Source organism: Cynocephalus volans, chromosome 17 (genome assembly GCF_027409185.1).
Source record: "Cynocephalus volans isolate mCynVol1 chromosome 17, mCynVol1.pri, whole genome shotgun sequence".
Classification (NCBI taxonomy): Eukaryota; Metazoa; Chordata; class Mammalia; order Dermoptera; family Cynocephalidae; genus Cynocephalus; species Cynocephalus volans.
Genome location: NC_084476.1, coordinates 22595004 through 22617431, shown reverse-complemented (window position 1 = coordinate 22617431; position 22428 = coordinate 22595004). Strand labels below are relative to the sequence as shown.

At 52.2% G+C, this 22428-nt stretch overlaps 2 protein-coding genes and 1 pseudogene across 2 annotated transcripts in view; 1 reads left to right on the top strand and 2 right to left on the bottom strand.

Annotated features, from left to right (window-relative positions):
- Positions 1-628: 628 nt before the first annotated feature.
- On the bottom strand, positions 629-4950 carry LOC134365556 (microtubule organization protein AKNA-like; annotated as a pseudogene).
- Positions 4951-5483: 533 nt separating this feature from the next.
- On the top strand, positions 5484-8741 carry LOC134366263 (alpha-1-acid glycoprotein 2-like). Its single transcript, XM_063082669.1, has 6 exons — positions 5484-5597; positions 6004-6146; positions 6377-6447; positions 7242-7349; positions 7491-7594; positions 8676-8741. The coding sequence occupies exons 1-6, from the start codon at positions 5484-5486 to the stop codon at positions 8739-8741; spliced, it is 606 nt and encodes a 201-aa protein (XP_062938739.1).
- A 3571-nt stretch (positions 8742-12312) lies between these two features.
- Positions 12313-22428, bottom strand: part of AKNA (AT-hook transcription factor) — a 34213-nt gene continuing 24097 nt past the window's right edge. The window contains exons 15-21 of the mRNA XM_063082330.1: positions 20442-20618; positions 19675-19790; positions 18886-19032; positions 18566-18661; positions 16946-17062; positions 16478-16670; positions 12313-12565 (exon numbers count right to left, since the gene is read on the bottom strand). Of these exons, the coding sequence (XP_062938400.1) occupies positions 12313-12565; positions 16478-16670; positions 16946-17062; positions 18566-18661; positions 18886-19032; positions 19675-19790; positions 20442-20618 (1099 nt within the window). The remainder of the gene's footprint in view (positions 12566-16477; positions 16671-16945; positions 17063-18565; positions 18662-18885; positions 19033-19674; positions 19791-20441; positions 20619-22428) is intronic.

The following is a 22428-nucleotide window of genomic DNA, read 5'->3' as shown; positions in this document are numbered from 1 at the left end:
TCTGGGTCCATCCCAAGGGGCCCTGGGAAAGGCCTCTGTAACAATGGAGAAGCTGGGCACACGTCACCCAGTGCACCAACATCCTAGGATATCCCACTGGTCCCCAAATGCCCCTCTGACCACCAGTCATTAGGAGAAAGGTCTCCAGCCATGCCTTCCCAGAGAGGCTTGCTCTGGAGTGATGGTCACAGGCGGGGGACAGGTTTGCTCCAGAGACCCTGGCCCTTTCCCTTCTTATCTGACATCCTAAGGAGGATCCAAGAGTAGGAAAGCTCCCTACTTTTAAAAAAAAATTGTGTAAATCTGCATATAAAGTACATAGTGTTAGCCAGAGGTGAACAAGTACAGGACTGGGAGAATAGAATCCAAGAGCTTCCATCTGGACAGAAGGTGTCCGTGGCTGCAGCACCTCCTCGAGGGGCCTGATCCTCATGGGAAGTGACTTCTCTTAGTGACCAGGCCGATGCCCCTTCCATTTGGAAATCACTGAGTTCGCGTAGGCGGGGCCTGTGCTAGAGGGAGACCCTCCTGGTGACGGGGCGCTGGGGCCTTCAGGTGTCCTGCCCTGGGGACAGCAGGGGGTGCCTGCTCACCTGCTCACCCATCTGTCACTGAGCCTCGGGGGCTGTCAGAAGAGGCAAGAGCCCCGCAGCCTGCGGGCCTGGCGCAGGTTGGCCGACAGCGAGCGGCTCATCTGCTCGGTGGCGCAGCGGATGCTCTCGGCAGCCTGCACGGCTTGGCGCAGGGCCTTGTGGAGCTCTTCCAGGTCGTCCAGGTCGAGTTGCATGGAGTGCCGGTGTCCCCGGTCTGGCTGGGAGGAGACTGTGGGGGGCCACTTGGTGGATGATTGGGCTGAGGTAGGTCCTAGGGGTGCATAGTACCTGGGGAGAGAAGTAAGTGTGTTCACTAGCCACAGAGAGAGCAGGGGTGGACCCAGGAGCACTGGGTTTGCAGTCAACCTCGATCTAATCCCCAGCTGTACCATTGTCCCCTGCTGTTTGGGTTTTGGTATTTTCACCTCCAAAATGGGAATAATATGCACACATTCAGGAGTGTTTTGGAAAGATAAAGGAAGATAACAAAGGACAGTTAGTTCCATCTACATGTTCACTTAATTATTTCTTGACCATCTACTATGTGCCAGCCAGTGTGTTAGGCTCTGGGTTATATGGATTAGGCAAACATAGACCCCTACAGCCTTGTTGGAGCTTCTAATCAGAAAGCCAGATCTCAGGGAGACCAGGATCACTCCAGGCCCTGCAGCACACCTTGTGGACAGGGCCCAGGACCCAGTATGGGTAGGTGTTGAATGAATGAATGAATGAATGGATGGATGGATGGAGGAGCCTGCAGGAACTCTAGCAAAGGCAAAGTGACATAGTGCTGAAGAGATGGGGCTGGGTTCAAAACCTGCTCTACCACTAAGCTGTGTGTCTTCCATCAAGTTACGTAAACTCTCTGAGCCTGAGTTTCCTCCCCTATAAATGAGCATAATATTAGTACCTACTTCATAGAATTGTGTGGGTTAATGTACATAAAATCCGTAGTAGGATGCCCGCTATGCAGTAGGGACTTACTAAATGTCAGCTCCATCATTATCATTACCATTGCTTGAAATGACCTTAGAGACCATCTCTTCCACCCTTACATTGTGGATGTGAAGAGTGAAGCTCAGAGAAGTCAAGCAACTGGCCTAAGGTCACACAGCTAGTCAATGGCAGAACTGGGACTAGAATCCAGTGTCCAAATCCTCAGACCCTGCTCTCCCCACCCCTCTCCGCTGTTGGGTTTGGGAGAGTTATGAGGAGTGAAGGGAGGATGGAGGGGAGATGAGACCTAATCACTGCCACCAGCTCCCTGCTGTCCAGTGCCCATGTCTCAGGACCTTTCAGGAACTTCTTAACTCAAGGAGAGTGGCTTCAGGCCTCAGCGCCTGGAGCAGCAGGTGTTTTGGCAGCACCCAGAGCAATCCCATTCCCTTGTCTGCACCTATAACTCACCGCTGAGCTTAGGGCAGGCCCACCTCTGCCCCAGACATGCACCCCTCGTGTCAAGAAGTTGTAACCTGGCCGGTGTTCAAAGAACCCTCCCTTACCTGTGTCCTGGGTCCTAACGGGCCGGCAGTGGGGACAGGAGACTGTGTCACTGCCTCTCAGCACAGCCTTGGGGAACAGAACCCGGTACTCCTGGCCTGGGGATAGAAACAGAACTGTCAGTGGCAGCCCTCTGCACGGACGCAGAACTGGGGAGGGTCCAGGTGCAGCGCTCTCTTTCCTCTTCCTCCAAATGGTCTGAATAGTCTCTGTCTCCCCGTGTGCACACGTGAGCACACACACACACCACGAATGTGCACAGGTGTGGACATACATGAGTGTGTACATACACATACCTCCCTAGCCCTCCTTCCTGGCCTACCTGTGTATTGGCCCCGGAAGGTGACCCTGTCTGGCCGCCCAGCACTGCCCATCCCTCTCATTCTGTCCTGAGCTGCCTGGGGACTGTCCTCGGTGGTCCTGCTCTTCACAGAGAACAGCCGGGGGGAAGGCGACTCAGATTCAGAACCTGAAGTAGAAAGAGAGAGGCATCTGAGGGAGTAGGGGCAGGGGTCACACAGCTCAGGGAGCGGGTGTATCACAAGCTCAGGCCCTGGGGCAGATCTGCCCCATAGTTGTAACAGCCGATGCATCCAGAACCCTGACCCTGGGCTAAGCCTGGTCTAGATGCTTTGTGTGTGCTGTGTCATGCACCTTCGCGGCAATCCCACCACTTGGATGCTATTATTACTGCATGGTTAGCTGTTGCTGAAACTGCCTGTAGCAGGTCAACAACAGGGCCAAGGACCCACATGAAGGAGTGGACCTGGGGTTGCTTCCCGGCCACTGGCTCCAGAGTAAGTCCCCTGAGCTGTCTGGTCTTCAGCGTCCTTATCTGCAGAATGTGGATAAGGGGACCTGATTTACAGTGGAGATTAAGTGAGATGATATATACAGGGCCCTTATAGATACTCTGGCACATAGTAGGTGCACAGTATACTGTAGCTATTATTAGAAATGTACTGTGCTTCAGAGCACTACCACGGCCTGAAACAGACACAAAAAAAATTGCCCAGGTTTCCTCGAAGGCTGTAGCTGTGGTCCCTGATCACTGAGCCCACATGCTTAGACTGTGGCCCTCAGAAATCAGTGCTGGCAGTTAGTCACTTACTCAGGGACCCCCAGGCACCTCTCAAGGCACCGAGGAGGACCTGGCCTGCCGCCTTCCTGCAGGGACATCTCTCTCTCCACCTCCAGAATCACAGGAAAATCTCTCTGTGGATTTACTAGCAAAAGGGAAATCGAGATGACGTCACTGGATGAGGTTTTTTGCAGCCTTTAAAGATGATCAGTGAGAATGTCAACCTAGAGAAATGCTTATAACACAGTGGGGGAAGAGAGCATAGAAGTCAAAACCAAAGACTCTGGAGTCAGTCTCGCAGAAAACAGCTCTGAGTTTCTCTGACCCTCAGTTTCCTCATCTGTCAAAGGGAGATAACAAGACCAATTCTCTTAGAAAGTTACTGGAAGGATTAATGAGGCAATGTCTAGAAAAACCTTATCCTAGTACCATCCCACAGAAACACTCAAAAGGATTTAGCCGATTTTCTAAGTCATCATCATAAATGAAGGAGCAGCGAGTGAGTGGGTGGGAGGGTGAGCATCCTGCAAACGTTCTAGCTCTTCAGTTAGGTGGTGGGTTCAGGGATATTATTGTATCGTGCTTTATTATTGGCACATAGGTTTAGATATTCTTTTATGCCTCAGACACTGCACAGTGATAAAATGGAAGAGTGAATGAATGATTGAGCCAATGAGCGAGACAGAGACATGTCAGCGCCTGAGTCCACATGTCTAGGTACAGTCACAGGCTGGCCAAGGCTATCTTCTGCAGCTGCCACCAGGGCACAGAGTTGGGAGTTTTGGAGCCACCCACCTGCCATAGTGGGAGCCCCAGGTAGCTGAGGAATCCGCTGGCCGGTCCCGAGTCCGGGCAGGGCGGTTGAAGGCAGACGCTGGGCGAGTTGGGCTGCCCTGGTGTGGCTGGTGCAGGCTGTCCTCTAGCCGCACACGGAGCCGGGACACCTCTTCCTGCAGCTCGCGGATGGGCTGGCTGGGATGGGGGTGGAAACAGAAACCACAAAGAACAGAGGCAGGATGAACAGACCCACGGCCACTCCAGAGTATGCCCAGATGCAGTGGCCTTTGTCCCTTTCCAGTAGGCACAAAGTCCAACTCAGTTGTCAAATGACTCTAGAACTTTCCTGTGCATCTACTTTTCTTGCTACACATCTGACATCTTTCTGAGTTCATGGCCCTGGGCATCTGAGCCAAACAGAATCTTTCTCTGAGTTTTACCCCTCCTAATACGGAGGGCCTGAGCTGCTGTTTGCAAACACGACAGATGAAGTAAGTTAGGACATAGCAAAAAATATATATAGATATAGTAAGTGAATGAAAAGTTATACACCCAATAAACTTAACTGCAGACTGTACTGAAACATAAAAAATTATTCAAAATCTATGCAATTTAAAAAAATATAAAATTGTAAACACACCATAGTAATACTTTTTGAAGTTGACTCCCTCACTTGACTTGCAAATAGGCCGTGGAATCATGTATTTCACAATATTTACCGAGTGCCCGCTAGGTGCTGGGTTTTGTTCCAGGACTGGGGGTGTATTGATAAGAAGACAGTAAACTCCCTGCTGCAGTGGCAGCTGGTGGGGGACAACAGAAAGATCATTTCCTGTTTTAGGTGTTGGGAGACTGTTCAACTAATGCATTTACTAGAGATAGACTTTCTACTCCAATGCCCCTTTTTGGAAATGTCCCTGCCTCCAGGGCTGGGATGGGGCCCTACTGAACTTTTGTTGTTTCACTGGTGATACCACACCCAGTTGGAATTGAATCCATGTTCATTTCCTCTCACCCTCGTCCCCTCAATCCCTGCCTGTATGGCCCCCGCCCCCCGCCCCCACCTGCCACACACACATGCCCTGAGCTAGCCTGGAAACTCTCTAAAGTGTCTTCATCATGTGATTATGGTTGGGCCCCACCCAAGTCTTGTGCTCAGTGGGGTAGGAATTGGGTGAAAACAAGAGAGATAGCCGACTGGGAGGCCCCTCTATTGAAATCTATGGGCTCACACATGTTAACTAATATCACTTCAGCCTTAACCCGCCTTGGCCTCGAATAAGCCACACTCTAAGGCCTTTGTAACATCCCCAGGTCACGGGTCCAAATGAAAGCTGGGCTTGGAAGCTGTACCTACAGCTGGCTTTGGGGGAAGGTTTTGTGCAAGGTATTTCCCAAGCGCTGGCAGGATTGTGTCACAGCCCCAGCAGACCCTGGCTGGACCCCACGTGCCCTGTCCACAGCTTGTTATAAAGGTCACGCAGTGCTCTAGCTACCAGCTCTGCCTGGCTCCAGGTGCCTCTTAGCCCAGTATGACGCTACCCTGGGCCCTCGCAATCCTGAGCCTCCTGCCTCTGCTGGAGGCCCAGAAGCTGCCATGTGCCAACCTGACGGCAGCACCTATCACCAATGCCACCCTGGAACGGGTGAGTGCCTGGGCAGCTCTGCCCTTGGGTATGTAGGCAGCTGCCTCCCTCTCTGATCCTCCCTTTCCCCTGTGGGCTATGGTTATCCCCTTTCCCCGGCTCTGCCGTTTCCTCTCCTGAGTCCTGGGTAAACCTCTGAGCCCAAGAGACTCCAGAGGCATTCCTCTGCCTCAGAAGCCCCACTGCAGAGTTCTTTTGCAGGGGACAGTTTTGTGCCGGGCGTGGAAGAGCTGCCCAGGTGGTGGGGGAGGGAGGGGTGATATCTGCTCCTCAGGGCGATCTCTTGCATGTCCACTCCCCACCCGGAGCCTCGGTGTCCCTATTTGCAAGATGAAGGGAGAGATCTGCTTGAGTCGCATCCTGGCTGTCTCCAAGCCCCCATCACCACTACCTGCCTGCTCCGCAGATCTCTGGCAAGTGGTTTTATATCGCTTCAGCTGTTCGAAACCCCAAGTACAAGCAGGAGGCTCAAGCGATCCAAGCGGACGTCTTTTACTTCACTGCCAACCTGACGGAAGACACTGTACTGCTCAGAGAATACCAGACCAAGTGAGAACCCACGCAGCCCACCCCGGCCCCAGCTTCTGGCTTCTCCTCCTAGATGCTGGAAGACCTGGAGCAAGTCCCTGCCTCTTCCTGGCCTCGGCCTTCCCATCCCTGGCACGTGGGGACGGCTGACTCTGCTCTCCACCCAAGTCCTGCCCCAGACCGTGATGGGCACCTGTCCACTTCTCTTCCACTGTCTTACTCTTTTTCTCCCACCTACTGTCTATCTTTAGGGGGGACAAGTGTATCTATAACTCCAGCTACCTGAAGGTCCAGCGAGAAAATGGGTCCCTCTCCCATCACGGTAAGGACCCACCTACAGATGGAAGGGTCTGCCATGTGGTGTGGGGTGGGCCAGCCTTAAGCACGAGGGATGGGACTGAAGCTCTGGAGGCTTTGGGCACAGAGAACACGGGACAGGCTTGCTTCTTATATTTCCATGGTCCTGGTACCTGCACAGACAATTATCATTGGAATAATTGTCAATGATTTTTAGCTCTTACTCTCTGTGAAGCATTTTTGAAGTGCTTTACACCAACTAATCCACTTAACACTCACAAACAACCCTAAGAGGACAATGCAGTGCTCAGATGAGGACACAGAAGAACAGAGATGTCCAGTAGTTTCCCTGAGGTCACACAGCTTATAATTAAAACTAGAATTGAAACTCAGGGCTGGATCTAGACATACCACTCTCTCAACCACTCTTTAAGATTCTTTGAAAGCTAGGGGTGGAAGCCAGTGTGTTGGGCATGTGGTAAATTCCTCCTATCCCCACCATCACTGCAGAGATGTCACATATGAGAGGCACAAAAATGCCGATGGCATTGAGCTGACACCACTTAGCAGCACCGAGTCTCCTCTCTGGGCCTCGTTTCCCTCATCTGTAAAATGGGGAGAAAGGCCCTGACAGCCACGGTCTGAGAGAGGCTCCTATGACCACACATAGGTGTCATGCTCAGTGCAGTTCTGCACACGGCAGGGGCTGGGCACGCAGCAGCCCAAGTGACCCCAGGGGCTTCGCTGATGGGCTCCTCACCATGAAATGGGGATGTTGTGACCTCCTGGGATCTCACCTAGAGCTCTTTTCCCCTCCAGAAGTGGGCAGAGAATATGTCGTCTACTTGGTGCTCCTCCAGGACCCGAGGACCTTCATATTTACCGCCTACCCAGAAGACAAGGAGAACCAGGGACTGTCCTTCTACAGTAGGCGCTCCCAGTAGCCCCTGATTCTCTCCCCACTCAGGCTTTGCCCTGTGTTGTCCCACCCCTGGGACTGGGCCTGCAGAACCCCAGCCCTCCCTGGCCTCCCACCCCTGCCCTGCAACATACTTGCTCCCCTCTCAGCTGACAAGCCGGAGGCCACCCAGGAGCAGCTGGAAGTGTTCCATGAAGCTATGGCATGTATGGGCATGCAGAAGTCGGAAGCCATGTACGCAGACTGGAAAAAGGTAAACGCAAGGGACTGGACAGTCCCTACTCTATTGGTGAGCTCACTCTGGGCAACTCCCAGAAGCCCAGAGAGGGACAGCTGACAGCCAAGGCTGCACAGCAAGGCAGGTCTCCTGCTTTTAAGCACCTGCCTCACTGCAGGGACAGCAGAGCTTCACAGAGGCCCATGGGTGGTGGATGAGAGTCCAGGTGCGAAAAGTCCCTACAAAATCAGGGAAGAAACCAGAGCAGGAGGGGAGGACCTGAAAGGCTAACAGGAGGGAACAGCATGAGCCAAGGGGCGATGGTGGGAACAGAGCAAGAGACACTCATGGGAGTTACCATTATGGTTGCCTCCCACACCCCAGGGTAACCCACCACCCCCTGGCCCTTGTTAATACCCATGAAGTGGGAATTAGTATTGTGGTTTCCAGTGGCACCCAAACTGCAGCAAGTCCAGGACCGCCATCCCGAGGTTTACTATAAATGAGGATTACCTGTATAATTATTTTCTTACTACTTTCCTTTGCACTTGTGTTAAGTGAAAGGCTTTATTATACCATAATATCTGGAAAGTCACAGAGCTGATGAGCTGGTCACTGTTTTTTCATATACATGAAATACTTTTACAACTACTACAATAAAAATGTCTCCATCCCTTTCCCATCCGGGGTCATCTCCTGTGACCACCAGTGGTGTGAACCATCCCCTGCCCCAGCCCCAGGAAAGGGCTTAGGAGCACAGCTCCTGGGTGGGTCCCCCTGGTCCACAGACTGCTTCCTCCATCAACTGGTCTTCAGACAGGTCCCACGGCCACCCTGAGCCTCAGGGACACCGTCTGAAGGTGGTGGTGGTTGTGAGAATGCAAGAGACATTAAATGTCAGGTGTTTTTAAGGATTTGAGCCTTCATCTTAGAGCTAAATAAACTGAGGCTCAGAGAGGGAAAATGACTTGGCCAACGTCACCCAGCTAGAAGTGGCAGAGCTGGAGATGGAGCCCTACTTGGGCTCGTCCCAGAGGCCAGAGCTCATTCCACCTCTGCCCCTCTAAGACCCCCGCCTTCCCTCATCTCTGTGTTTTCTTCCCACGCTGTCATCTAGGATCAGTGCGGGCCGCTGGAGAAGCAGCACGATGAGGAGAGGAAGAAGAAAACAGAGGAGTCCTAGGAGGACACAGCGTTGGGTCAGGAGCTCAGGGACGTTGGGGGCCGTCCTCAACCCCCGCCCCACGCCCTGCCCTTTGTACCTCAGTTCTTTCCCCCAGTTGCATCAATAAAACTTCCGCATTTGGAGCAGTCAGGTTGTCAGTCACGTGTTCGTTTGCTCATTCATTCATTCACTCATTCATTCATTTTGAAGCCTGCCCTGAGTTGAGGCCTGGCTGGGTGCTGGGTAAGACCCTGACCCAGGCTGGAAGAGCCCCTGATGTAATGACCAGCCCACATGTCAGGATGGACAACAACAGGCACTGGGTGCTGTGGGAGCCCAGCACAGGGAAGGTTCCATCTGCAGTGCGAAAGTCTGGGAAGGTTACCTGTGTTGCAGGAAATTAGAAAAGGACAAGAGAGGGGAGAGGAAACCTGGTTGTTTGTGAGTAGGATAGTTTAGAGCTGGTTCCCTGAGGACATAGGCATGCACAGCCTCGGGAAATAAAGACAGACAGGGAGCTCTGCCCCCAGCTAGTGCCCCATTCGGTAGGACCAATGAGCTCCCACCAGGTAAGGTGCCAATCAACAAAGACTACCAGGGCTCCACCAATGACCAAAGGACACGAACCCAGCTGGGAGGACTGAAAGCCCCAGGAATGTAACTTTCAGTGCTCTTGAGCCATTCTCTCTCCCTGGAGCCCTGTCCGTCCTCTTGATGGGGTGTCCTCTCTCTCTCTCTAAGTCAAACTGCTCTTTGCATTTCGCCTGGGTCTCTTGAGCTACAGATCGCTGGAGCCCTCGCCATGCTCTCTGGAATGTACTTTCTCTCTTACTAAATAAACTGCTCTGTTTTTCGCCTCTGGCGTGTCTCGTCCAATTCTTTGTTCAAGACACCTACAACCAGGACTCAGTTGGTGAAACTTGCAGTTTCCTCAGTGTCCTAACACCTGGAAGGGGTATCTGAACCAGGCTGGAAAGATCAGGAGCTTGATAAAACCTGCTGTTTCTGCAAACAAGGACCTGGGAGGAAACGTCTGAGGAACCTGGACACAGATGACCCTAAGTAAAAATGGAGGTGGAAGGGGTTGGGGGTGTGGGGATTCAGGCATATGGTGCCAATCACAAAGGACTTTACTTCAGACTTGTCACCATGGCTATCTGGGAGGTGAAGTGGGAGGGACAGACGAGGCAGGAAGGCCGTTTGGAGGCTGCAGTGGGCATCCTGGCAAGAGTGGGGTGCCTGGACCAGGGCAGGGACAAGAAGGGTGATGTGGGGGACTCCAATTTAGGCCAGATCAGCTGGATGTCCCCATGCAACTGTCCTCAGGGTGCCCTCCCAAGACCCAGCAAGAGATGACACCTAGGGGTGAGGTTGTTCCCTTGAAACCAGGTAACAGCATATGTTGGGAGTGTTTGGAGCCCTTGAGATAGAGCCATGCCTGAGGTGGCCCACTCGGTGGCAGACAGAGTCAAGTTCCTAGAGCCAGGAGTCCCACAAAGAAAGGCTGGTCTCTTCCCAGACCCAGATAGGTTCGTGACGAACGCACTACTCGAGTGGCAGGAAAGATGGGGCTGAATTGTTCTGGCAATCCCACGTGTAAGCTGCTGAAGCCATCCAGTGACAGGACCATAAACCTGAGACCCCAGTGCCCAGTCTTGTGCCCTCACAGGTCAATGCCCTGATTGCCCCCCCGAAAGTCCTCAGGCCCAAACTTCAGCATCCTCTTCTCAACACCAGGAAACATCGCTGTGCCATGACAGTGAGGTTGGGGACAGTTCTGGGGGCCTCCCTGTGAGCTCCCCTTCCCACCCCGATGTCCTTAGAACGTGAACGGATAGAACAGCATCTCAGTGCCCAGGTCTGGACCTGGAGGCTCAGAACCTACAAGACAGCTTTCCATTTCAGTGTGACTGTCAGCGAGGTGCCTACCATTTCCCACCCTACTGAGGAGGATCAGCTGAACACTGACATAGAAATGGGTCGTGGTGGGCAGAGGTGTGGACGGGATGTGGGGACATTGCAGGAAGAGCGGAGCAAGGAAGACATAGGAGTTGGAGAGAAAAAAATCACAGATGTAAAGGGAGCAAAAGCTAGGAGCAAAGAAGAGGGATTTTGGAGTCAAGACAAACGTTCGAGTTCAAACCCTGGGTCTCTCCCAAACCAGTTTGGGCAGAAGGCCCTATGGAACCTCAGTTTACTTACAAATAAAATGGAGGCACAGTGGGAGTCTGGAGGGCTGGTGCGTGGGCTGTGTGGACCACGACATGTCCAGTGCTTAACCCTGGGACTGGTGTCTAGCTGGTGCTCAGTAAACAGCAGCTGTCAAGTACTTAAAGGAGCACCGGAGAGAAGAGTCCAGGCTCGTGCTTTTGTGGACAACAACTTGCTGTGCGTCTCATGACATCTCTGGCCTCAGTAAAGAGGTATTGGCCAGGCAGCTTCTCTTCCCAGGCCTCCCAGTGGAAAGGTTTATGGTTCTGAGATAGTCACAGGGGGAAAGTTGGAGAAACAGAAGCCTCCAGAGAGAGGCAGGCAGAGTCTGGAAAGGTGCACCCACTGGGTGGCCTGGGAGAGGGCTCGGCTGGGCGCAAATGTTCAACCACCCCACAAACTTGACTTTAAAATCCACAAGCCGATGACACATACCACATAGACAAAGGGCTGTGTGAATTTTTTTTTTGGTCTTTTTATTTTTAAGATCAATATTCATTCTTCATTTGGCCTCATAACGAAAATAGATTTTTAAATGCCTCAAATATACAAACATCATCGATGCACACACATTCCAGAAATGCTGAGGTCTGCGCTGCTGTGGGGTGGGGGAGGGGGAGAGGGCCTGGCCTCATGGCCACGGACTAGGTCCCAGACCGGGGTAGCCGGCCACTTGTCAAATGCCACTGGAATCCTGGGGAAGAGCTGGGGCCTTGGGAGGAGGAGCTGAGAAGGACTGTGGTGCACAGCTTCCTGGGCCCTCTCTGGTTCCATCCCAAGGGGCCCTGGGAAAGGCCTCTGTAACAATGGAGAAGCTGGGCGCACGTCACCCAGTGCACCAACATCCTAGGATATCCCACTGGTCCCCAAATGCCCCTCTGATCACCAGTCACTAGGAGAAAGGTCTCCAGCCATGCCTTCCCAGAGATGCTCACTCCAGAGTAGATGGTCACAGGCAGGGGACAGGTTTGTTCCAGAGGCCCCGGCCCTTTCTCTTCTTATCTGGCATCCTAAGGAGGACCCAAGAGTAGGAAAACATCCTAATTTTAAAAAAATTTGTAAATCTGCATATAAAATACATAGTATTAGCCAGAGGTGAACAAGTACAGGACTAGGGAAATAGAATCCAAGAGCTTCCATCTGGACAGAAGGTGTCTGTAGCTGCAGCACCTCCTCGAGGGGGCGGGTCCCCAGGGGAAGTGACTTCTCTTAGTGACCAGCCAATGCCCCTTCCATTTGGAAATCACTGAGTTCGCGTAGGCGGGGCCTGTGCTAGAGGGAGACCCTCCTGGTGAGGGGGCTCTGGGGCCTTCAGGTGTCCTGGCCTGGGGACAGCAGCAGGTGCCTGCCCACCTGCTCACCCATCTGTCGCTGAGCCTCAGAAGAGGCAGGAGCCCCGCAGGCTGCGGGCCTGGCGCAGGTCGGCCGACAGCGAGCGGCTCATCTGCTTGGTGGCACAGCGGATGGTGTCAGCAGCCTGCACGGCTTGGCGCAGGGCCTTGTGGAGCTCGTCCAGGTCGTCCAGGTCAAGCTGCATGGAGTACCGGTGTCCCCGGGCTGGCCGGGAGGAGGCTGTGGGGGGCCACTCGGTGGGTGATTGGGCTGAGGTAGGTCCTGGGGGTGCATAGTACCTGGGGAGAGAAGTAAGTGCGTTCACCAGCCACAGAGAGAGGCGGGGTGGACCCAGGAGCACTGGGTTTGCTGTCAGCCCCGATCTACACCCCAGCTGCACCATGGCCCCTGCTATTTGAGTCTCAGTGTTTTCACCTATAAAATAGGAATAATATGCACACATTGAGGCGTGTGTTGGAAAGATAAAGGAAGATAACAAAGGACAGTTAGTTCCATCTACCTGTTCACTTAACAATTATGTCTTGACCATCTACTATGTGCCAGCCAGTGTGTTAGGCTCTGGGGTTATATAGACTGAGCAAACATAGACCCTAGTGCCTTGTTGTAGCTTCTAATCAGAAAGCCAGATCTGGGGGAGACCAGGATCACCCCAGACCCTGCAGTAAACCCCCCTAATCAGAGGTAATATACAGAGTCCCACTTGTCAAGCATGGGGTGCTGGACAAAGGTGATAATATAATTAGGATTCTGCAGGAGTAGGAGGGGCTGGTACTCAGGGTGGTGGGCAAAAGGGTGTCCTTCCCACCTTGGCTCTCCAGGAATATGGGGTGCTGATTTAATGTGCTGGGGGAAATGGGCTGATGAGCCAAGAAATGAAACAGAGAGTTCCCCAAGAAGGGGCTGTGGCTTCTGTGTTGTTGAATAAAGCATGTATGGGGGGAGGGGGAATACAGAAGAATTTCACCTCAAGAAAGCAGGATAACTTTAGGAAGCACTTAGCTGGCGTCTTTCATTGGCATCTTGCTTGGCACACTATCAACTGTGGTTTTATTCCTGCTCCCCCACCTTCTAACTTGCATTATTTTACAGTGTATAAAAAGGGCTTGGCTAGGATATGAATAGACATTTTTTCCAATGATGATATGCAAATGACTAACAAGCACATCATTAGCCATATGGAAAACGCAAATCAAAACAACAAGGGATGCAGTTTCACACGATTCACACCCACTAGGCTGGCTAAAATCAAAAAGAGACAGACAGCAACAAGTGTGTGCGAGGATGTGAAGAACCTGTAACTCGTACATTGCTGGTGGGATGGTAAGATGGTACAGCCACTGTGGAAATAGTCTGGCTGCTCCTCAGACATTAAAGGTAGTGTCTATGCCAGGGCTGGCATCCTTGTCTTTGGTACCCACGGACCACTTGGTACTGATAGCCTCATTTTATAGGTGAGCAAAGTGAAGCTCACAGAAGCTAAGTGTCTCAGGAGGTAGTATGAATGCTCCCCTGAACAGCGCAGGCCCTGGAGGCTGCCCCACTCTGGGCATTCTGCTTGGCTGTGGGATCCCAAACAAGCTACCACCCTTCTCAAGGCTTCCGTTTTCCCACCTATATTGGCCATATTTAGCTACCTCCCAGGGTAGAGCCAATGGGAAAGTGCAGATTAAAAGCTTTGTATTGCTTAGAATAGGGAGTAATTGGGTAAGGGATAGAAAAAGTAATTATGATTTGTAACGATGAACCTGCTAATAAATAATATTGATTTGATCATCACAAACTGTACACAAATACTGATAGTCAACTCTGTATCCAATAAATATGCGTAAATTAAAAAAAAGAAAAAAAAAGCTTTGCACTGCCAGGCCTGGGACGTGCTCTGTAAATGTGAGCTCTTAAAGTTGACAGTCAAGAGAGTTGGAAGGGGCAGGAACGGAACCACACAGACCTCACTTTCCCAGCATCTCTAACATGTGCCGATTAGCAGGCAGCAGATCCTCACAGATATAATCTGAACGGAATGAACTGGGTTTCCTGTATCCACTAAACAACAGCCCATATTCCCTCCTTCAGGGTTTATCTGGTGTAACTACTGGGTTCCCATACACCTCCATCTTCTTTGAATTTGATGACCAGCTTGGCTTGAAAGTGACCAAAACTCTCCAGAAGGCAGAAACTGCAAAAAATCCCTCTGGGCAACAAACCTCAACTGCAGGGGCTGTAGGGCAGGGGACCAGCAGGTGGCAGCACAGACTAATCAGCATTTTAAACATTGCACTGGCCTCAGCCAGTGAGCATGCTCAGTCCTCCCAAGGGACTGCTGGAGAAATTTAGGTAGTCACCAGCCCAAATTCTACCACAATAGGAGCACTATAGTTAATAGCCACCTTCTAATTACTATGGACTTCTCATGCATTAGGTTATTTAATCCTTACCACAATCCATTTCATAGAGGAAGAGACTGAGGCACAAGGGAGCCAAGTGACCTGCCCGAGGTTATGCGGCCACCCTGGCCACTAACTGAGGGCTTTTCTACTGCCCCACAGACCATCCAAGCCTGGAGATGGCCATCTGGTTAGTCCCACTCACAGGTCTGAGCCTGGAAGGTTAGGGAACAGGGTCTCAGGAGAAGTAAAGAGACCCCATGGCTACCATGGGGCCACCTCATTCCAACCAACACCTTTCCTGTGCATAAGTCAGGACAAAGACAGGTGTTTGCAGCCACTTCTTTGGGAGGCCTGAGCATGCCACACAGGCTCTCATTGTGGTTGGAGCAAAAGGGTCTTTAATGACTTGCCCAGACTCAGCTGAGAGGGCCCCGAGAAACGGCATTGACAGGTCTGGTTTCTGATAGAGGGCCAGGCTGGATAGCATCTTGGGCCTCTGCTCCCACCAAGTACCAGCTGTCACAGGGACTCTGGCCCTCACTGACCACACAGACAAGCTTCTGACAATACAGCCGCTGAAGACATCCACTTCCAACCGACTCATTTTACAGTGGGGGAAACTGAGGCAGAGAACTAGCTGGTGACAGTTGGACCAGAAGACAGGTATCCTAATTCCAGGGTCAAGGCTTTTTTTAATCCTGTACACAATCCTGTCACGTTGAGCCCAGTTTTACCCATCTTTCTTCTTACTAATGACAACACTGAGCAACGGCAGTTTTCTCTGTGATGGCGAAGCTGTTTATGCAGTGAGGTGCTTGTGCTGGCTCTGCACCACAAGCCCACAAACATCTCGATTCTCGCCACGTGCCTCATTTCATCTTCACACAAGTGCCCATGACTGAGGCTTCTCTCCCATTTAACAGATGGGGAAATGGAGGCTCAGGGAGGAAGTAGCTCTGCGAAGGCCACAGCGCTAATAAGGGACAGATGGATTCCGACGCAGCTCTGTCTGACTAAAACTGAGCCACTTCTGTCTCGACTGTGATGTATTTTCTGCCTTGACTTATGTTACATCCAAAGTCCATGTCGAAAGTATTCATCGTACAAGATGCCTGGCTGGTACACCTCAAACTGTCAAGGTCATCAAATGCAAGGGAAGTCTGAGAGACTGTCACGGCCACGAGGAGCCTAAGGAGGTGTGACAACTAAATGTCATGTGGTATCTTGGAGGGGATCCCAGAATAGAGAAAGGACTTTAGATAAAAACTAAGGCAACCTGAATAGTCTATAGTCTTTAGATAATAATAATGCATTAATATTGGTTCATTAATTGTGACAAACGTACCCTATTAAAGTAAGATGTTAATAAAAGGGGAAACTGTGTGTGTGTTTGGGGTCTGTGGTATACAGGAACTCTGTGTACTATCTGCTAAATTTTTCCATAAATCTAAAACTGTTCAAAAAAATAAAGTCTATTAAAAAAAACAAGTGAGTGCTCTTCACTTGCTTGCTGAGAGGACACAGGAGGAAAGGGGAGATGCACAGGGTTCTGGATCCCCCGAAGCTGAAAGCTCCCAGAGGGCAGGGCCCTCTCGCCAGTCTCCATCACCGAGCACTCTCCCTGGCACGTGGGTTTGCTGAGTGACTACATGAGTGTCGGGCTTGTACTGCACGTTGTCCACATGGGGATGAAACAGGAGATCACCGCACCTGGGTTCTCAGCTGCCCGACACAGGTCTGAAAGCTAATTCATTCAGCCTTTCAGACAAAGAGGCTGGGAAGGAAGGTCAGAAAGGCGCTTACACAGTGGCCGGCGGATAAGGCATGACGGGTACCGAGGAGATGTAGGCAAGGGCCGCAGGGGCTGGTGCTGGGGGTGCAGGCGCCAGATACCACAGTCCAGGTGGCGGACGCGGTGGAGACCCCACCTGCTTCTTCCTGTGCTTGGGGCCAGAAGTTGAAGGTGCTTTTCTCCTTGTGGCAGTCTTTTCTGCCCCTGTCAGGGAGGGAACATCAGAGACAGACACGGTCTGACCACTTGGGAAGATCTGGCTGAGGATTTAGGGTCTGCACCATCCCTCCCTTTGAGAACTGGACATTGGGCTTGCCATGCTGGGGAGATCCTCCCGTTGGGACACAAATCCTCTCCCCATGTGCTCCATCCCAAACTGGGGAGAGCAGCCACCCCACTTACATTCGCCCAGGTTCCCAAGCCCTGGTCAAGGGGAGCTGAGGGTCTGGCTAAGAGAACACACTGGGCATTTGTCCTACCAGAAGTGGCTGAGCCTGGGCCATCTCCCTCTGAGGGGAACCCAACTTGACCACACAGGGGACATTGGAGGGTGTCAGGGTGAGATGGTCCCAGGGGGTCTCTGGTGGCAGCACTACCTGGAAGGGGAGGAAGAAAGATCAGGAGATGATAACGTCTAAACCATTGAGACTGGAGACCCCACGCAGGCCTCCTGCAGCACTGAGCTTTCCCCAGGACCTGTTGCAAGGAAGACAAGCTGCCTCCATCTGGGTGACAGCAGCGACAACAACCGTGGCATTGAGTATGCACTGAAAGAGCCAGGCCTCTGCTAAGGACCTTCCTGCATTACTTCATCAAATCCAACAAGGCCCTGGGCTACCTACTCTCTTTACACTCCTATTTTATAGGTGGAGAAAAGGAGGCTCCCCGAGGTTGAGTAATTTGCCCAGGTCTCAGAGCTGGGAAATGGTGGTCTTCTGACCCCAAGCTGGGCTCCCCTAACTACAGCTCCCTGTTTTGCCACAGTGAGACAGACCCATTCTCCACATGGGAGTGGCCAGGACAATCCCCCAGGCTCCAGAGAGGGTCAGTAGAGGCCTAAAGGAGCAGGAGGAGCATGGGCACCGCTGTTCTCTTCCCACGAAATCCCCTGAGCCAAAGTTGGGTGGGGTTCAGGGCTGGTCCACTTCTCCAGTTCAGGCCTCAGCTCTGGGAAGCCCTCCCACCCACCTAGTGTGCCCCCTGTCCCCACCTTGTGCTCTGTTATCCCAGCACTGACCACTCTGTTTTGCTGGTGTTTCCTTAGCTGAGAGTTCCTTGTGGACAGGGCCCAGGACCCAGTATGGGTAGGTGCTGAATGAATGAATGAATGAATGAATGAATGAATGGAGGAGCCTGCTGGAACTCTAGCAAAGGCAAGTGGCATAGTGCTGAAGAGATGGGGCTGGGTTCAAAACCTGCTCTACCACTAAGCTCTGTGTCTTCGGAAAGTTACTTAACCTCTCTGAGCCTGAGTTTTCTCCCCCACTAAATGAGCATAATATTAATACCTACTTCATAAAATTGTGAGCATTAATGTATATAAAATCCATAGTAGGATGCCTGCTATACAGTAGGAGCTTAATAAATGCCAGCTCCATCCTTACCATTACCATTGCTCGAAATGGCCTTAGAGATCATCTCCTCCCACCCATACATTACGGATGTGGAGAGTAAAACTCAGAGAAGTCAAGGAACTGGCCTAAGTTCACATAGGAAGTCAGTGGCAGAACTGGGACTAGAATCCAGTGTCCAAATCCTCAGGCCCTGCTCTCCCCACAACTCTTCCCTGTTGGGTTTGGGAGTTTTGAGGAGTGAAGGGAGGATGGTGGGGAGATGAGACATAATCACCACTGCCAGCTCCCTGTTGCCCAGTGCTCACCTCTCAGGACCTTTCAGGAACTTCTTAACTCAAGGAGGGTGGCTTCAGGCCTCAGCGCCTGGAGCAGCAAGTGTTTTGGCAGCACCCTGAGCAATCCCTTTCCCTTGTCTGCACCTATAACTCACCGCTGAGCCTAGGGCAGGCCCACCTCTGCCCCAGACATGCACCCCTCGTGGCAAGAAGTTGTAACCTGGCCGGTGTTCAAAGAACCCTCCCTTACCTGTGTACTGGGCCCTAACGGGCCGGCAGTGGGGACAGGAGACTGTGTCACTGCCTCTCAGCACAGCCTTGGGGTACAGAACCTGGTACTCCTGGCCTGGGGATAGAAACAGAACTGTCAGTGGCAGCCCTCTGCACAGACGCAGAACTGGGGAGGGTCTAGGTGCAGTGCTCTCTTTCCTCTTCCTCCAAATGGTCTGAATAGTCTCTGTCTCCCCTTGTGCACACGTGAGCACACACACACACCATGAATGTGCACAGGTGTGGACATACATGAATGTGTACATACACATACCTCCCTAGCCCTCCTTCCTGGCCTACCTGTGTATTGACCCCGGAAGGTGACCCTGTCTGGCCGCCCAGCACTGCCCATCCCTCTCATTCTGTCCTGAGCTGCCTGGGGACTGTCCTCCGTGGTCCTGCTCTTCACAGAGAACAGCCGGGGGGAAGGCGACTCAGATTCAGAACCTGAAGTAGAAAGAGAGAGGCATCTGAGGGAGTAGGGGCAGGGGTCACACAGCTCAGGAGGCAGGTGTATCACAAGCTCAGGCCCTGGGGCAGATCTGCCCCATAGTTGTAACAGCCGACGCATCCAGAACCCTGACCCTGGGCTAAGCCTGGTCTAGATGCTTTGTGTGTGCTGTGTCATGCACCTTCGCGGCAATCCCACCACTTGGATGCTATTATTACTGCATGGTTAGCTGTTGCTGAAACTGCCTGTAGCAGGTCAACAACAGGGCCGAGGACCCACATGAAGGAGTGGACCTGGGGTTGCTTCCCGGCCACTGGCTCCAGAGTAAGTCCCCTGAGCTGTCTGGTCTTCAGCGTCCTTATCTGCAGAATGTGGATAAGGGGACCTGATTTACAGTGGAGATTAAGTGAGATGATATATACAAGGCCCTCACAGACACTCTGGCACATGGTAGGTGCACAGTATATGGTAGCTATTATTAGAAGTGTACAGTGCTTCAGAGCACTACCATGGCCTGAAACAGACACAAAAAACATACCCCAGTTTTCCTCAAAGGCTGTAGCTGTGGTCCCTGATCATTGAGCCCACGTGCTTAGACTGTGGCCCTCAGAAATCAGTGCTGGCAGTTAGTCACTTACTCAGGGACCGTCGGGGCACCTCGCGAGGCACCGAGGAGGACCTGGCCTGCCGCCTTCCTGCAGGGACAGCTCTCTCTCCACCTCCAGAATCACAGGAAAATCTCTCTGTGGATTTACTAGCAAAAGGGAAATCGAGATGACATCACTGGATGAGGTTTTTTCCAGCCTTTAAAGATGATCAGTGAGAATGTCAACCTGGAGAAATGCTTATAACACAGTGGGGGAAGAGAGCATAGAAGTCAAAACCAAAGACTCTGGAGTCAGTCTCGCAGAAAACAGCTCTGAGCTTCTCTGACCCTCAGTTTCCTCATCTGTCAAAGGGAGATAACAAGACCAATTCTCTTAGAAAGTTACTGGAAGGATTAATGAGGCAATGTCTAGAAAAACCTTATCCTAGTACCATCCCACAGAAACACTCAAAAGAATTTAGCTGATTTTCTAAGTCATCATCATAAATGAAGGAGCAGCGAGTGAGTGGGTGGGAGGGTGAGCATCCTGCAAACGTTCTAGCTCTTCAGTTAGGTGGTGGGTTCAGGGTTATTCATTGTATTGTGCTTTATTATTGGCACATAGGTTTAGATATTCTTTTATGCCTCAGACACTGCACAGTGATAAAATGGAAGAGTGAATGAATGATTGAGCCAATGAGCGAGACAGAGACGTGTCAGCGCCTGAGTCCACATGTCTAGGTACAGTCATAGGCTGGCCAAGGCTATCTTCTGCAGCTGCCACCAGGGCACAGAGTTGGGAGTTTTGGAGCCACCCACCTGCCATAGTGGGAGCCCCAGGTAGCTGAGGAATCCGCTGGCCGGTCCCGAGTCCGGGCAGGGCGGTCGAAGGCAGACGCTGGGCGAGTTGGGCTGCCCTGGTGTGGCTGGTGCAGGCTGTCCTCTAGCCGCACACGGAGCCGGGACACCTCTTCCTGCAGCTCGCGGATGGCCTGGCTGGGATGGGGGTGGAAACAGAAACCACAAAGAACAGATGCAGGATGAACAGACCCACGGCCACTCCAGAGTATGCCCAGATGCAGCGACCTTTGTCCCTTTCCAGCAGGCACAAAGTCCAACTCTGCTGTTAAATGATTCTAGAACTTTCCTGTATCTACTTTTCTTGCTACATATCTGACACCTTTCCGAGTTCATGGCCCTGGGAATCTGAGCGAAACAGAATCTTTCTCTGAGGTTTACCCCTCCTAACACGCAGGGACTGAGCAGTTGTTCGCAAACACGACAGATTCTCAAGATAAAGATGAGGCTGCAGAATACAGAGGGCACTAGCCAAAGATCCACTTTAAGATTTCCATCTTATCCAGATCTGGCTCCTCCCTGCCCTTGCTCAGCAGCTCCCTCCTGGGTTCCTCCAAGTATTTTCTAGTGTTGTTCAAGCCCATCTCTCTACCCCTGGCAGAGGATGCTTGTCTGCCTGTCTCCCTCACCACAGAGTGAGCCATGGACAGGCAGGCAGGCAGGAAGCGGGATTCTCATCTCATAACCCCTGAGACCCTTTCCCCTCAAGGCACCCAGGAAATATTACTGAGCTGAAGGCAGGCTTCCAGAGGGAGAGAGGAAGCGCTGTGCATAGAGAGTGGACAAAGAGACACTTCAGTGCTTCCCAGCACTCACCAAGCAGGGGCCCTTGTGAGCAGGCTGGAGCAAGCAGATGCTATCTGCAAGGCTGCTGTGGTCCTTGTGAGACCCAGAAACACAGACCGCCCTCTTATCGGCAAGGCACTGCAATGACCAGCTAGCATACTCTGGGGAGGAAATACTGCTTGCATTTCTCTCCAGCCAGTCCCTGCCTCTCTAGAGTCATGTTCTGTGGGCATTGTTGGCACTGGGACAGATCCCACCCAGAAACCCCTACACACGGAGCTGCATCATGGCCTGGGCTCGACATGGCAGTCCCCTGGGATGCTGCAGTCTCTACATCTCCTCCGTGGGCCAGCTTCTGGGGTGGGGACTCCACTCAGTGTTAGTTCTTGCCTGGAGGCCCCTGAACCCTGCATGAGTGTCTCCTGGTGCCACCTCCAGCAACTTGAGCTCTCAGATAAGCAAGTGTGCCAAAGGAGCGCCAGTGTGGTGTGTGTCCAAGGGGAGTGGGTTCCCCTGGCAATCCCCAGGGAAACGCTTGTTGGGGTTTCCAAGGCCAACCACGAGGGCAGTGGCTGTGGGAGAGCAAGCACTCCCTTAACTGGTTAACCCCTGCAAGGCAGGGCTCTGGCTCCCAGTCCCGCGAAGACGCTGAAGGAAGGTATACTAGGCTTGGGACTTGAGGTACCCAGTTGGGTGTCACTTCCTCTCTCTTGGTTGTTTCTATCAAGAGCTCAGTCTTCCTGACTTTTTAGTTGCTGAGTACCAGCTGGCATTGAAATCCATCTTTCTCTGCAAATTTACGCCCTTATTTCCACCCATCGCACCAGCATCCAACTGGTTGGCCATCCAAAAATCTGAGTCAATCCATACCCTTCTCCTTCCCTGAACACCCCATGAAGTTAACCAACTACCAAGCCCTATGGGCCCAACTGTCTTCTCAAATGCATCCCTCCTGCCTCTGCCCACCGGCCTCCCCAGGGTCCAGGCCTCTCTTCTCTCTCCTGGGTGAGGCTGCCTTCTCAGCAGTCTCTCCCTCTCAGAGGCCAGAGAACTCTTTCTAAAACATAAACCTGACCATGTCACTCCTCTGCATAAAATCCCCCTCACTGTCCTCCGGAGAGCCTTTATGCATTCACGAAATATTCAGTGAATGCCTCCTCTG